The following is a 12,903-nucleotide window of genomic DNA, read 5'->3' as shown; positions in this document are numbered from 1 at the left end:
AGTCCTCGGCTCCTGAGTGACATCGATTTGGAACTACCCTCAGCTCTGGCAGTCACCCTATAGCTCAACATGCCAGTCCCAGTGGCCCCTCTCACCTCCGCATGAATAATAAGAACCTGAATGGAGAACCAAAAGGAACCAACCAACCAACCCACCCACCCACCCATCCAATCGACCAAAACCCCCACACCATCGCGCATCGCTCCTTTGCATCCTCGCTGGCGAAAAGCAATTTCACTCCAGCAAAGTGAAAAAATTTCACTCCTCCATTCTCCCGTTCTGGGTCCAGGGTCCTGCCATCTCCCTACCACCTCTCAGTTGAGAGTCCCGCAACCTCCACCAGACAGCTCCCAGCCGCTGATCCCACCACCTCCCTGTCATCTCCCTCGTCCCAGGTCCCTCCCCCTGCCGGTTTCCTCCCAGCAGGGAGTCCCGCTACCTCCCCGCCCCCTCCCGGTCACCTCCCCGGCCCCTCCCGTCCCGACGTCGCCCCGCCTTCTCCGCACCCGCCGCGCCCCGCCCCGCTGCCGCCGCCACCATTGGCCAGGCGGGAAGTCGTTCTCCCAGCTCATTCTGCGGCCGCGGGAGTGCGGGGGAAACTTCATTATTACTGTGACGCTGAAGGCCGGGGAGGCCTGAGCTGCCTGAGGGCTACGGCCGCGGGGTCGGCGCTGCGGAACCCGGTGCGGGTGCGGGCGGGGCGACGATCTCGGGGCACCGAGCCCGCCGCACCCGCGGGGGGAGGGGGCTGGGCTGTCCTCAGCTCCCTGTCACGGAGGTGCCTCCCGCCTCTGCTCAGCCGCGGGCGGCGGGTGACCTCCCTGCGTGAAGAGCTTCGCAGCGCGGCGGCAGGGGAATTCGCGTTGCGGCTGGGGCCGGCTCCTCCCACCCAGCTGGCGGGCGGGGCTCGGGGATCCGGTGTCTGGTGCAGACGCTGCTGCGGCCGAGCCGACGGCTGGACCTTGGAGCAGGTGTGTGAACCGAAGGGCTAAACCTGGGGAGACTCGCTTGGGCTGCTGCCGGGAGTGTGTGGAGCTCGGGGGTCCCCAGGGGAGGGATGCTTGAACTTTGCTCTTTCTGGCTGTTTTCTTTTAGAGTTCACACCTGCCCCATTAGGAAGTGCCTTAAATTTTACCTAAGGCGTCTAGGATTTTACTGGGATTTGTCTCATCCGGGGTGCTTTGGGGGAGGACGATTCAAGTGATATCTTCCATTTTTATGTGCCTTCTGGCTCTTTCCACAAATAGGTAGCTATTTCTAGAACCTTTCATTTGATAATTTGATAAAGTGAACTGATTTTTAGCTTTAGATTGGAAAGACAGGAAAGCGAAGTAAAAAGGATTAGCATTTTAAAATGTAGCCAGAGCAATGTGGTACTTTTGGAGGCTAATTACAGTGCAGCTCTTTTTTGTACTCCTTTCCTCTGATGTAAATCAGTAAAACAAAATCGGTGGCTTACTCCAGTTTGACCCCATCTGAGAAGTTAAACTGTAGGAATCAAATTAGATGCAAAACTCCTTTGTCATGAAAAATAGAAGCGCTGTTCACTGCTAGCCAGTTGAACTTGTTCAGTAAATAGTGGGCATTCATTGTATTAAAGACAGAAGCAGGAGTCCAAAGATGTTCCAAACTGTGCTGGAGAAGTCCGTGAGTATTGCATTTCATGTTGCGGGACAAGCTTGAATCTCTTAAGGTCTATATAACCACTTAAAAACGTCTGTGTAAGTAATGAAAGTAGCGCCCCTGCTGGAGACAAACATAGCTTTGCACTAGTTTCAGAAATAAAAGTGATAGTCTCCTAATTGAAAGGGATTCTCTTACGAAAAGATGTCTGAAACTCATTCAGGACCACTGACTATGTAATGGCTCATACCAGCCTAGCTGCTCTGTGGGGGATCACATCTTATCCCATCTTAGTGCTTCCCTTCGCTTTATGTGGGTGACTGGAGGTGCCTGTCTGTGACTTCTTGTATTGCACTTAGAGGATATGGTAACAGGGAGAAACGAAAGTAGCAGTTGCTGTCAGGTAGCTAGCTGTGAAAGATACCTGGAGAAGTGAACAGCAAAATTGAATTTTTTTCAATAATTTCTGTCCAATCTATCTATATAAGAGATTTGAAAGTAGTGAAAATTTACTGCCCCTATTAAGTGGCAAGAATTTTATACCGATCTCTCTATGGCTCTGGTCACGTTAAAGATGATTAACTTGTCCAAGGTTGGATTGAGGTTATCTTAACCTAACCCCTGTCCTGATATACACTGAAGAATATTCTGTCTTGAGTGGCTAAACATATTCTTACTTTCAGAACTTTACTCATACCTTTCTTTCTTTCTTTTTTTTTTTCTCTTGGAGATGGAGTTATGCTATATAGTGTAGACTGGCCTCTAAGCTTCTATAGCCCAAGTGTACGTCGAACCTTCAGTAATCCTCCTGCTTCAGCCTTATAAGCCCTGGGATACAGGTGTGTGCCATCACTCTAGGCTAACTATGTATTTTTAAGCACTTAGCAGAGTCCTGTTCTGAAGTTATTTCTTTAATGTGCATCTCCCCATGCTGAGGTGGAACAGTCCTGGCTTCTAGTCCAAATGCCTACTGTATGATTAGGAGTGAGTTAACTTAAGGCCTCTGAGCCTTAGGTCTCCCTCCACACCACCCCCACCCCGTCTAGTAAATGGTGATAATATCTAATGCCCAGAGCTGACAAGAGGATTAAACAGAGTTAATGTAAAGGCCAGACTGATCTAGCTGCTTGGTGAGGGACAGTAACACATCTTCATGCTTTCCCTTTGCTTTGAGGTAGTGCAGAGGAAAAGGTGAGTCCAGAAAGTAGGAGACCTAATTTCTGGGCTCTGCTTCAACAGCTTCTCCTTCCTCTCTTCCTTTTGTTATTTCTCCCTCCCCCTTCATTCAAAAACTGGATTTTATATAGCCGAGGCTGGCCTTGAACTCAGTATGTAGCTGGTGACCACCTTGAGCTGATGTTCCTGCCTTCATTCACCCTCTTTAAGTCTTTCTCTGTAGCCACTTAACCATCAGTACCTGGTCCTGAAGCTCTCAGCTGCCATTTCTGATGGCTTGGTAAACCTGTTTCAGTAAGATGGTCCGTTTTACAGTACTACCCTCCTCTCTTCAACATGTCAAACATTCAGAAATGCTAACTTGCTGGTGCCAAGGGTGTGCGTTTCTGTGTAGGTGAGCTGGTTTTATCTTGAGTCAAGGTTGTAGAGGACAGTCTGGTTAACCCTGTTGCGATTTGCTGGCTCCCCCTCTCCCTCTGGCTGCCTTAAGTTCTGATTGTATAATCTCCGATGATTTAGCGAATATGAGCTCACTTATTGCCTACAGCTTGTCTTTTTACATTTCCTTTTAAAAATGTTCTATTTAACATATGTTAATTACATAGAGTAATAGTTTTATTATCACATTTTTACACATTTATAATGTCTTTTGATCATAGGCAGCTTTGTCTTTAAACTCATATTTACACAATTTAGAAAGTGAGTGGCTTTTGTGGCAAGCACAGTTCAGTGTTGTGTTGAAGAGTATGGCTTGTAGTCTAGTAGAGGAAATTTGAATTCTGCCTTTTGACTTCGGAAGGTTCTATTTCAGCTCCTTATTTACATGTTCTTGGGCAAGTGATTTAATCTTGCTAATCTTGAGGTTTCTAAAGTGGTTTTGCCAACTTAAACTCCCACCAGCTGTGCATAATAAGACTTCTGGCTGTTCTAGATCCTTGGCTTGACAGAGGGTAAATTAAAATTTTTAGATCTAGACCCAGGATAGGTTTGCAGTCATGGGAAGCATTGTTTTTTTTCTTGGTTCAGAAATCATTTTTGAGCCCTGCCCTACTTAGCGTTACTGTTGCTGTGATGAAACACCATGACCAAAGCATGGGGGGGGAAGGGTTTGTTTGGCTTATACTTCCACATCACAGTTTATCATCAAAGGAAGGCAGGACAGGAACCTGGCTGCAGGAGCTGATGTAGAGGCCATGGAGGAGTACTGCTTTCTGACTTGCTCATAGCACCCAGGATCATCTGCCCAGGGAGGGACTCCCTGCAGTGGGCTGGGCCCTCCCTCATTAATCACTACTTAAGAAAATACCCTACAAGCTTGCCTACAACTTGATCTAATGGAGCAATTTTCTTGAGGTTCCCTCCTCTCAGCTGACTTTAGCTCCTGTCAAGCTTCATAAAACTATCCAGCACAAGCCCCTTCTGTGTACTAGACTCCAGTCTGATCTCTAGGAGCTACCACGGAGAGCCAGAATTCCATTCTCTCAGCTGTAGCACATTGGTGTGCTTGCTACCTCATAACCCCCGCTCCCCTGTGGTGTGTGTGTGTGAGTGTGTGTGAGTGTGTGTGTGTGTGAGTGTGTGAGTGTGATGCTAGGGCCTTGCTGGGCATGATGCTTCACACCTATAACTAACTCGTACTACATAGCAAGACACAAAAGCAGAACAGTGGGGGTCTAGATGGCAATGTAGCTCATGGTATATAGCCTTGAGTTCAATCCCCAGTAATGCAAACAACAGCAAAAACCCCACGTTTTGTCAGCTGTGATGGCTCGTGTCTTTGATGTTAATACTTGTGAGGCTGAGGCAGGAGGATTAATGTGAGCTTTAGGCCTATCTGGCCCATATACTAAGGGCCAGGCCAGCTTGGGGTTAGTGAGTTAGATTCTTAGTGAGTTAGGCAGTTTGGCTGTATGCCCAAGAATAAAATTCCTGTGCTGTGCATATTCGTATCTCCGTCTTCACCAGCAAATGCCAACTTGTTTTCCAGAGTCACTTTTGCTTGGGCTTCAGAGTGACTCTGTCTCAAAAAGTAAAAGGAAAGAAAAATGGCAGGCATGTCATCACAGACCTGTAATCCCAGCACATGAGAGACAGAGGTAGGAGAGCCAGAAGTGTCAAGGTCATTTTTAGATATATAAGAAATATATATTGAGGCTGGCCTGGGCTGCCTGAGACACAGTCTCAATAAATAAGTAACCAAGTAAATCAGAGAAGTAGGCAGAGTCACTGGCATATATGGTTGTGGGTGGAATATTTACTGTGCTGTACCTAATCCCTGCCTGACTTCTGCCCACTTCCAGGGGCTTCTGGTAGTTTCCAGATAAAAATTCAATGTGTCTGAACAGTCTGGTGACACCAGTTCTTTTTGTAAAAGTATAGCAGTATGTATACATGTGTTCCTATACACATATGTACACATATATAATTATAGTAAATGGAAAATAAAAAGTCCACTTACTTAAGCAGGTGATCCTGACCCACTATGTTTAGTGAGAGCTACATTGTAAAAGGCATTTCCCTTTCAGATCAGCTGAAGCACAGGAGGTCCATTTTAAGTGGAGAAATACATCGTTATTTTTGTTAGGAATACAGACTTAATTAGCCATATCCAAGCTGGAAAACATAACTGTACACAGATTAAACCTGGGAAGTGTGGTCTTCTCAGATCACGACTCAGTTCATTTGGCTCTCTGCACCCTTGCATTCTGCTGAGAACAGAATCAAAGATGAACAAAGCTCGGTTCCTCCATAGAGGCTGCCAGTCTGTGTGGGCATAGGAAATGGAGGGAGGCTCTAAGAAGTGGAACACTGCCTTACCAGTGCTTTTTCTAAATTGTGAAGTACTTGCATCATAAAGTGATGCCGGTGATGTATGTTTAGAGATGTGGGGACAGAAGCAGAACATCATCCTGTTATTGGAGCTCCTCCGGGGTGCTCCTTCTAGGTTGTCTGCTCTTCCCCTGACGCCTTCCATAAGCCCTACCTTCTGTTTTGTGTTTATGAAGGCGTTTGCTTCATACCTGTACTACAGCAATGTATTTGTTTTACAGCATTTAAACTTTGTACCATTCTGAACTTTCTGAGACTCAATTACACTGTGTCTTGGTTAGGGTTTTACTGCTGTGAACAGATACCATGACAACATTTAATTGGGGCTGGCTTACAGGTTCAGCGGTTTAGACAATTATCATCAAGGCTGGAGCATGGCAGCCAGCATCCAGGCAGGCATGGTGCAGGAGGAGCTGAGAGTTCTACATCTTCATCTGGAGGCTGCTATCAGAGTACTGACTTCCAGGCAGTGAGGTTGAGAGTATTATAACCCACACCCACAGTGACACACCTACTCCAACAGGGTTATACCTTCTTATTGTGCCACTCCCTGGGTTGAGCATATTCAAACCATCACATACTGTTAGTTTATTTTTAATTGCTGTATAGGATTCTATTTTATGCATTTGTAGTTTATGTTTCCTTTGGGACAAGTCTCATGAAGACCAGCCTGGCCTTGAACCCCTCATCCTTCTGCCTCTGTTAGATTCTGAGATTACTTTTAGCCATCTCACAAAACATTCTTGTTTCTGCCTGAGCATCCTCTTAGGGGATGGCTTGTAGGTATGTGCCACCACACTTGGCTTTTTTTTCTTTCTGTTTCAATAATAATGAAATTCATATGTATGTGTATATATATGAATATATATATATGAATATATATGAATATATATATTTATTCACATTTTATCAAATTGAATTATATGTTTATATACATATACAGAAAGATATATTTATATATTTATACTTATATATAAATATATATTTATGTATACATATTTATATGTGATATATATCATGATGTCTAGATTAATGAATTTCTTCATTGTATGGTAAGGTAGCCAGTAGCCAGTCTGCTCACTTTTATTAAAATTAAAATCAAATAGTATTGAAATTTCAGTTCTTCAGTAGTATTAGCTACATTTCAAATGCACAGCCACTATAGTGGACAATGCCAGCTTACAGTATTTCTGCACTGACGCCTGTTCCAAGTTTCTGGGTTTTACTGTCTGTCTCTGTCTCTCTGCAGTTGCAGGAGCACCATGGATTCTTAATGAGTCAGACAGTCTGGCTGTAGGCTCAGAAAGGATGTGACGGTGCTGTGCCTTAGTCACATCCCTGCATCTTCACCAGAGAACGCCAGCTTGTTTTCCAGAGTTGCTAATGGCAGTTCGCACTCATTAGCTGTAAGAGCTCCGGTGTTCTGGTGTTACCAGGCTGTCACATTCTTGCCAGGCTGGCTGGGTGTCTTTTGAAGGCAGCTCCCAGCTCCCATGGAGAGCGTCTCATTCAGTTAGCTTCACAAAGCCTAATGCCAGATACTGAAGTAGGTATCATGGTAAGGAGGTAGTTGGGAGGAGCAGGTATGCCATGTTATGGCCGAAAGGGTCAGAGGACCCAAATCCCACTAAAGGACCAGGGAGCCACAGCAGGGAGTGGATATGTTCTTGTTGAACATTTGCTTGCCTTTTATGCAGTTCTTGCTAGCAGGAAAAAAAAAAAAGCAAGTCATTAGAATGAATCTTGTTATTAGCATTTGAGTTTTGTCTCTAAATTTGCTTCCATTTGCGGTGGACTTGCAATGCGCTGAATCATTGTACATGGCCTTAACACCTGCACACACGTCACCATTCACGTGTCTCTTGGTAAGCATGTTGGAGAGAACGTACATCATGTTAAGTGAGCTAATGAGTCCTGCCTCTGTGTGACTAGGTTTCCGTGACTTTCAGAGGAGTAGGAATCGATTGTTAGGTTGCTGTGATGTTAAAGACAGTTTAGGAAATAGAAGTTGCCATTCAGTATTCAGCTCACTCACTAGGACTGGAACAGACAAATCTATCTACCTTTTCCCTCCAGATTTTAAAGAAAACCCGGAAAGCTCTCTAGCAACCTCAGATGCCCTAACAAAAATGCCGGCTGTGTTGGATGGAAGCACAGCTTTGCTGTGGTGCAGGCTTGGCAGGACATAGCTAATGCTAGTCCTGGCCAAGGAGATGAGGAGTGACACCTCAGCCTCTTCTGGAACTGTCTTGTCTGCAGAGGCTTTAATGCAGAGCACCAGACCTCGTAGGGATCACAGTGACATTTGGTGGTCACTCACTACGTTATGCTAGGACAGTGCTGAGCTCTTTGTACACATTTTGTCCTAGAACTTAGTTATTCTTCTCCATTGGAGAGAAAGGAAACAGGCCTGGGAGTCTCTACACTTCCTTCTTCAGGCTTCCCAGCTAGTTTGTGGTTAACTCAGGACTTGAGCTGAGTTGACACATTTGGCCATTCCGATTATCAATCTCTTACCAAGACTCAATGAGACACCCAGGGAACGTTGTCCTTTGAAAGCCATCTCTGTTTTTGATTTGTGGTTGAAGGAACAAGAGACAGGAAATGGAAGCTGAGTCTGAGGAGGTGTAGGAGATGGGTGATGTTCTGTAGTCTTCTGTCACAGACTCCATGATTGGGTATTTTGTAGGGAAACAAAAGAATTACCTTCCTTAATAGCCAGGGAGAGGCAGTAAATGTAGAAAAATGGATGAGCAAAGTGGAGAGATCAAAATGTTAAGCTAGAGGGTAAGTTCATGGACACTGGCAACTAGCTTTAGGGGTTCAGTTTAGAGCAACTGTGTAAGTGGAAGCTGGATTATTGGTGTGTGTGTGTGTCCGTGTCCGTGTGTGTCCTCCTTCTTTTGAGAGGGTCTCACTGTTACTCAGTGTGGCCTCAAACCCATGTTTCTCCTGTTTTAGCCATCAAAGTTCTGGGATCTCCAGGATGTGCCATCAGGCCCAGTTAGCTGGATTCTTTTTAACACACTGAACTTACCAGGAAGCTGGGTGACTTCAGTGCCGCCTGCTGCCATTTTGAGACATGATAACCTCCATCGCATTTCAGTTAGGAGAGCAACCCTCCTGCAGAGATGCCTCTGCTTTATGTTACTGCTTAATTCTCATTTTAGTGGCTACTTGAAGATTCTTTTAATTCAAGCGAGGTGAAGTTTTGAAAGGTTTTTTTTTTGTTTGTATTTTTATTATTTTTCTTCCTAAAATGTTTCTACTTGTCAGAGGTCACGCCTAAGGCTGCTCACCCAGGATTCTACTCACCCAGTGCACTGAGAGAGTTCAGCTGTGTCTCAAGCACAAACTCCTCCCAGGTTGATTGACTCAGGATATCAGCATAGTGATGAAGAGAGATGCTGTGCAGGTTGGGATGCTTGGATCCCATTGTCAGTATGTTTCATCATTGTTGTAGACTTGGCCCTGGGGGTTGGGGGAGTTAGGCTGCTTGTTCATCATGGAACCCAAGCAAGACAAATGGCTGGGTGAACCTAGTAACTGGTATGGTGGAGTCTTACGTACACTATTAAGAAGTAATTCTTTAGTACATCCAATACACTGACTATTGATCAGGGTATTCATTCTTTGTGGATAGTTCTGGGGACTTGTGGGAATGTTGAACATTCAGCAGTCCCTTGTAGGTTCCTTACTGGAGAGGTCAAGTATAGAGTCTGAATACAAATCCCCTGCTGTGCCACGATGTGAGTGTGGACCTACGATGGTTTCCCTTAGCATTCTGTCTTGTCTTTTCCCTTCATATGTATAGATACATACATACATGCATACATACATACATACATACATACATGGTCACTTTCTGGTCTTTCTGTATGTGTAAAATCTTATAGACAATTAAACAAACCAGTATCTTTGAGGTTGACTCAAGCTCAAATTAAGGCTTACCTCTAGATGTTAACGATGTAATTATTAATATTATCAGTCAGGAGTTTACTTTACTACAAGTAAAACAAACCCATTTCCAACAAAAGTCAGTGCCCAGCACAATGATCTTTCAATTTTATGTGATTATATAGACATAGTTGATTCTCACTATTTCCAATATTTATTTCCAATAATTACATTTCATAAAACTACTGTGAACACCACATTAGTGAACTATGGAAACCTTACATCCAGGCAGATGAAAGAGAGGGCACTGTGTTTTTGTCACCACAAATGTTGCTTTATGTGTGCCTGTTTAGTATACATTACAACTAATTACATATCTCTTTATCCACAATTGAGGAGGTTACCTCTTTTTTGGTCTGGCTAATGAAGTGTTGGTATTTTAACTGTTAGCCTCTAACTGTCTGGTGTGAACCCACAGACACACAGCTGCTCCCCACAGTCTCTGTGTCATTGTCATGTACTCTAGACTTTATGTAAAGATAGAAGGATTTTCTGTTTTTTTTTTCTTTTTTTTCCTGTTACTGATTATTAATGGACTTACAACTAACATTTTGAATTACTCATGGAGAGAATTCACCTAAAACACACATGTTCTTCTAACAGAAGCCTTCTTGCACCCAGTATCACTACAAGGCACTTCAGCTCTAAGCCTAAAGGCTCTTCTGAACAGCAGAACCTCCAGCATGTCAAGGCTAACATTTGAGCAGGCTCTCGGCTCTGAGCCTCTTGATTGCACTGCAGACACTCTTAACTGCTGAGTCATCTCTCGTCCCCGACACATTTTCTTCTATTGGCTAATCCTATAGTTGCTCATCTCTGAATTATGACTTGTCTGTGCTCAGAGGGTAGATGTATTTTAAATTTTATGCCTTTGTTGAAAGCTTAAAAATTCAAACAATAAATTAGAATTGCCATAGTACAGTTGTGTTTTGTATAATGACTACAGTGTAGTCATTTCTAGAGTGTTTTCGTGTTGTGGTATGTATTTATTGTAGGTAACGTTACGTGGGTAGCAGGGTCGACCCATGGATCCGTGTGGACATTGGTGTCGGTCTTGGATGTGGAGCGTGGCTCTTCAGCCTCCAGCTGTGTGACTGTGGTGTTTGAATGCTTCTTTATCTGAAAGTGGTTGTTACTATAATGGCAGGAGGTAATAATAAACTATGTAATATTGCAGTGGCTGATAGTGTAATATCTTGGTGCTAATATAGTTATTGGTAGGAGACAGAAGACAAAACTACAAAATATTAAATTGAGACACTTGAGTGTGGATCAGCAATTGAGTTACCTGGGGAAGTTCCATTGTAAACAGATGTCTTCTCATCCTCTCTCTGCCTGTTTTGTACTTACAGGTTTTCTTCCCTAATCTTAGCAGTTTATCAAAGACTAATACTTAAGCTTAATGTTTTTTTTAGTCTAGCATCTAGACAAGATATTAAACTCTTGGGAAGAAGCAGTACTTTCTGGTCATGAAAAAGAATTAAGTTCAGTTTTATATTTTCCTGCCTTTGGTGAAAGCTTCAAAAAATTTCAAGAATAAGTTAGAATTACTATAGTGCAGCTGTGAAGATGTTTTACATAAATCAAGGACATAGTACTGTATCTGTTGTCAAGGGTTGAAGCAGTAGACTTAATTGGATTATAATCTGTTTATAGCCACTGCCTTTTAAGTCAAGAAGTTGCCTATTTTAAAGCCTGTGTTTTCACAAAAAAAGGCTGTCTGCTTTGTGCCCTTAGGCCTCAGAAGTTAGTCAGAGTTCTTCCCGTGGGCTGGTTGATGAGGTTGTCATGCTGTGTCTAGCCCTGTTGTTCATAGTGAGACTGTCATGTCCTAGAATCCGGCAGTGATTAAGATGTCTGAAATGTATGCACTACAGAAACTTGAAATGTAATCTGAGTGTTCCTAGATTTCTGGTGAAGAGGTTACAAATATGACGGAGTTAAGTTTGAAGAGTAGAAAGAAGAAACTGTCAGTTCTGGTAGACAAGTAGCCATGTCAGAGGAAGCAGGCCCAGATGGATGTACAGGGCTCCATTTCCAGGTAGGAAGCATGACTGGGTTCACTAAGTGATGTGAAGAAGATTTATTTAAAATTGCCCCTTAAGCGCTACTGAAACATAAAACATCGTCTTTCTAACTTATAGACCTACTGTTGACAATATTAACATGTTTTATTTTAAGATACAAGGCGTGATGATTATTAGGCGAGGGCCATTTTTAATTAACCCCAAAGTAATGATTTTTTTTCGAGGTCTCATTCATCTGACAAATCTTTTGCTCACACAAAACGAGGGTCGTTTTAATTGGTTGCATTTGTTACTTGATTTCTTCTGATGCTTTTAATACTTTTTTTCTAATCTTCCTTTTTTTTTAAAAAAGAAATCAAACTATTTTCTAGGCTATATGAGACCCTGAAGAATAAGAACAATGTTATGTTGGGGGTATTGGTCTCTGGGCCAACCAGGCATCAGCTCCAACCTGCAAGGAATTGTGGCTGAGCCCCAGGTGTGCCGCTTTGTATCGGACAGAAGCATCAAGGAAGTGGCTTGCGGAGGAAACCACTCGGTGTTCCTGCTGGAGGATGGGGAAGTTTATACGTGTGGAGTAAACACCAAGGGACAGCTTGGCCATGAGAGGGAAGGTAACAAGCCAGGTAAGTGCCGCCCTTGCCTTGATCGTCAGACAAATGCTCATTTCCTACCAATCCCCTTTTCTTCAGGGAAGCTCTGGCTTCTTTAAGTTGTGCAGTATTCCCCATTGAACTGTGTCTAATTTAAGCTATGTAATGGGAAAATAGCCTTTCTTCTTTTAGTCTTATTATACAACGTGCGGAGCCAGAGTGAGAGCTGAGTTTTCCCTAGTAATTGGAAGCTAAGACATGAGGGTTTTAAGCAAGAAGTCCTCACATGATCAATATCAAGTTTCCTTCCTGATTTCCTCTGCATTGTTTTATTTCTGCAACATGCTTCTGTAAAGCGTTTGATGCTGAGTGCTGTGAGGGACTTGGTGAGCAGAGATGAGGTATGCTGTGACTAGGAAACCTGTGATTCTTGTGGCAAGTTCACCACATGGATGTTTGGGTGCAGGCTTGTGACAGATATGCTCGGGTGGAATGGAGAGGTGAGGTGGGCAGTGCAAAAGGGATGACTAGACTTTTGACCCATGAACATGTGTGTGTGTGTGTGTGTGTATGTATGACCTAGTACTGACTGCACCCTAGGGTGTGTGTGGCAGGTGTCTGTGTGTGTGTGTGTGTGTGTGTGTGTGTGTGAGAGAGAGAGAGAGAGAGAGAGAGAGAGAGAGAGAGAGAGAGAGAGA

At 43.7% G+C, this 12,903-nt stretch overlaps 1 protein-coding gene across 3 annotated transcripts in view; it reads left to right on the top strand.

The window, feature by feature from the left end:
* The first annotated feature begins 511 nt into the window (after positions 1-511).
* The window catches only part of Herc3 (HECT and RLD domain containing E3 ubiquitin protein ligase 3), a 93,964-nt gene continuing 81,572 nt past the window's right edge, over positions 512-12,903 (top strand). For all 3 annotated transcript variants that reach the window (XM_028789391.1, XM_028789393.1, XM_028789392.1), the window contains exons 1-2: positions 512-971; positions 11,984-12,238. In XM_028789391.1, coding sequence (XP_028645224.1) covers positions 12,013-12,238 — 226 coding nt within the window. In that variant the 5' untranslated portion in view covers positions 512-971; positions 11,984-12,012. The remainder of the gene's footprint in view (positions 972-11,983; positions 12,239-12,903) is intronic.

This window comes from Grammomys surdaster, unplaced genomic scaffold (genome assembly GCF_004785775.1).
Source record: "Grammomys surdaster isolate TR1022 unplaced genomic scaffold, NIH_TR_1.0 125832, whole genome shotgun sequence".
In the NCBI taxonomy this organism is placed as follows: Eukaryota; Metazoa; Chordata; class Mammalia; order Rodentia; family Muridae; genus Grammomys; species Grammomys surdaster.
This window is presented reverse-complemented; position numbering and strand designations above follow the sequence as displayed.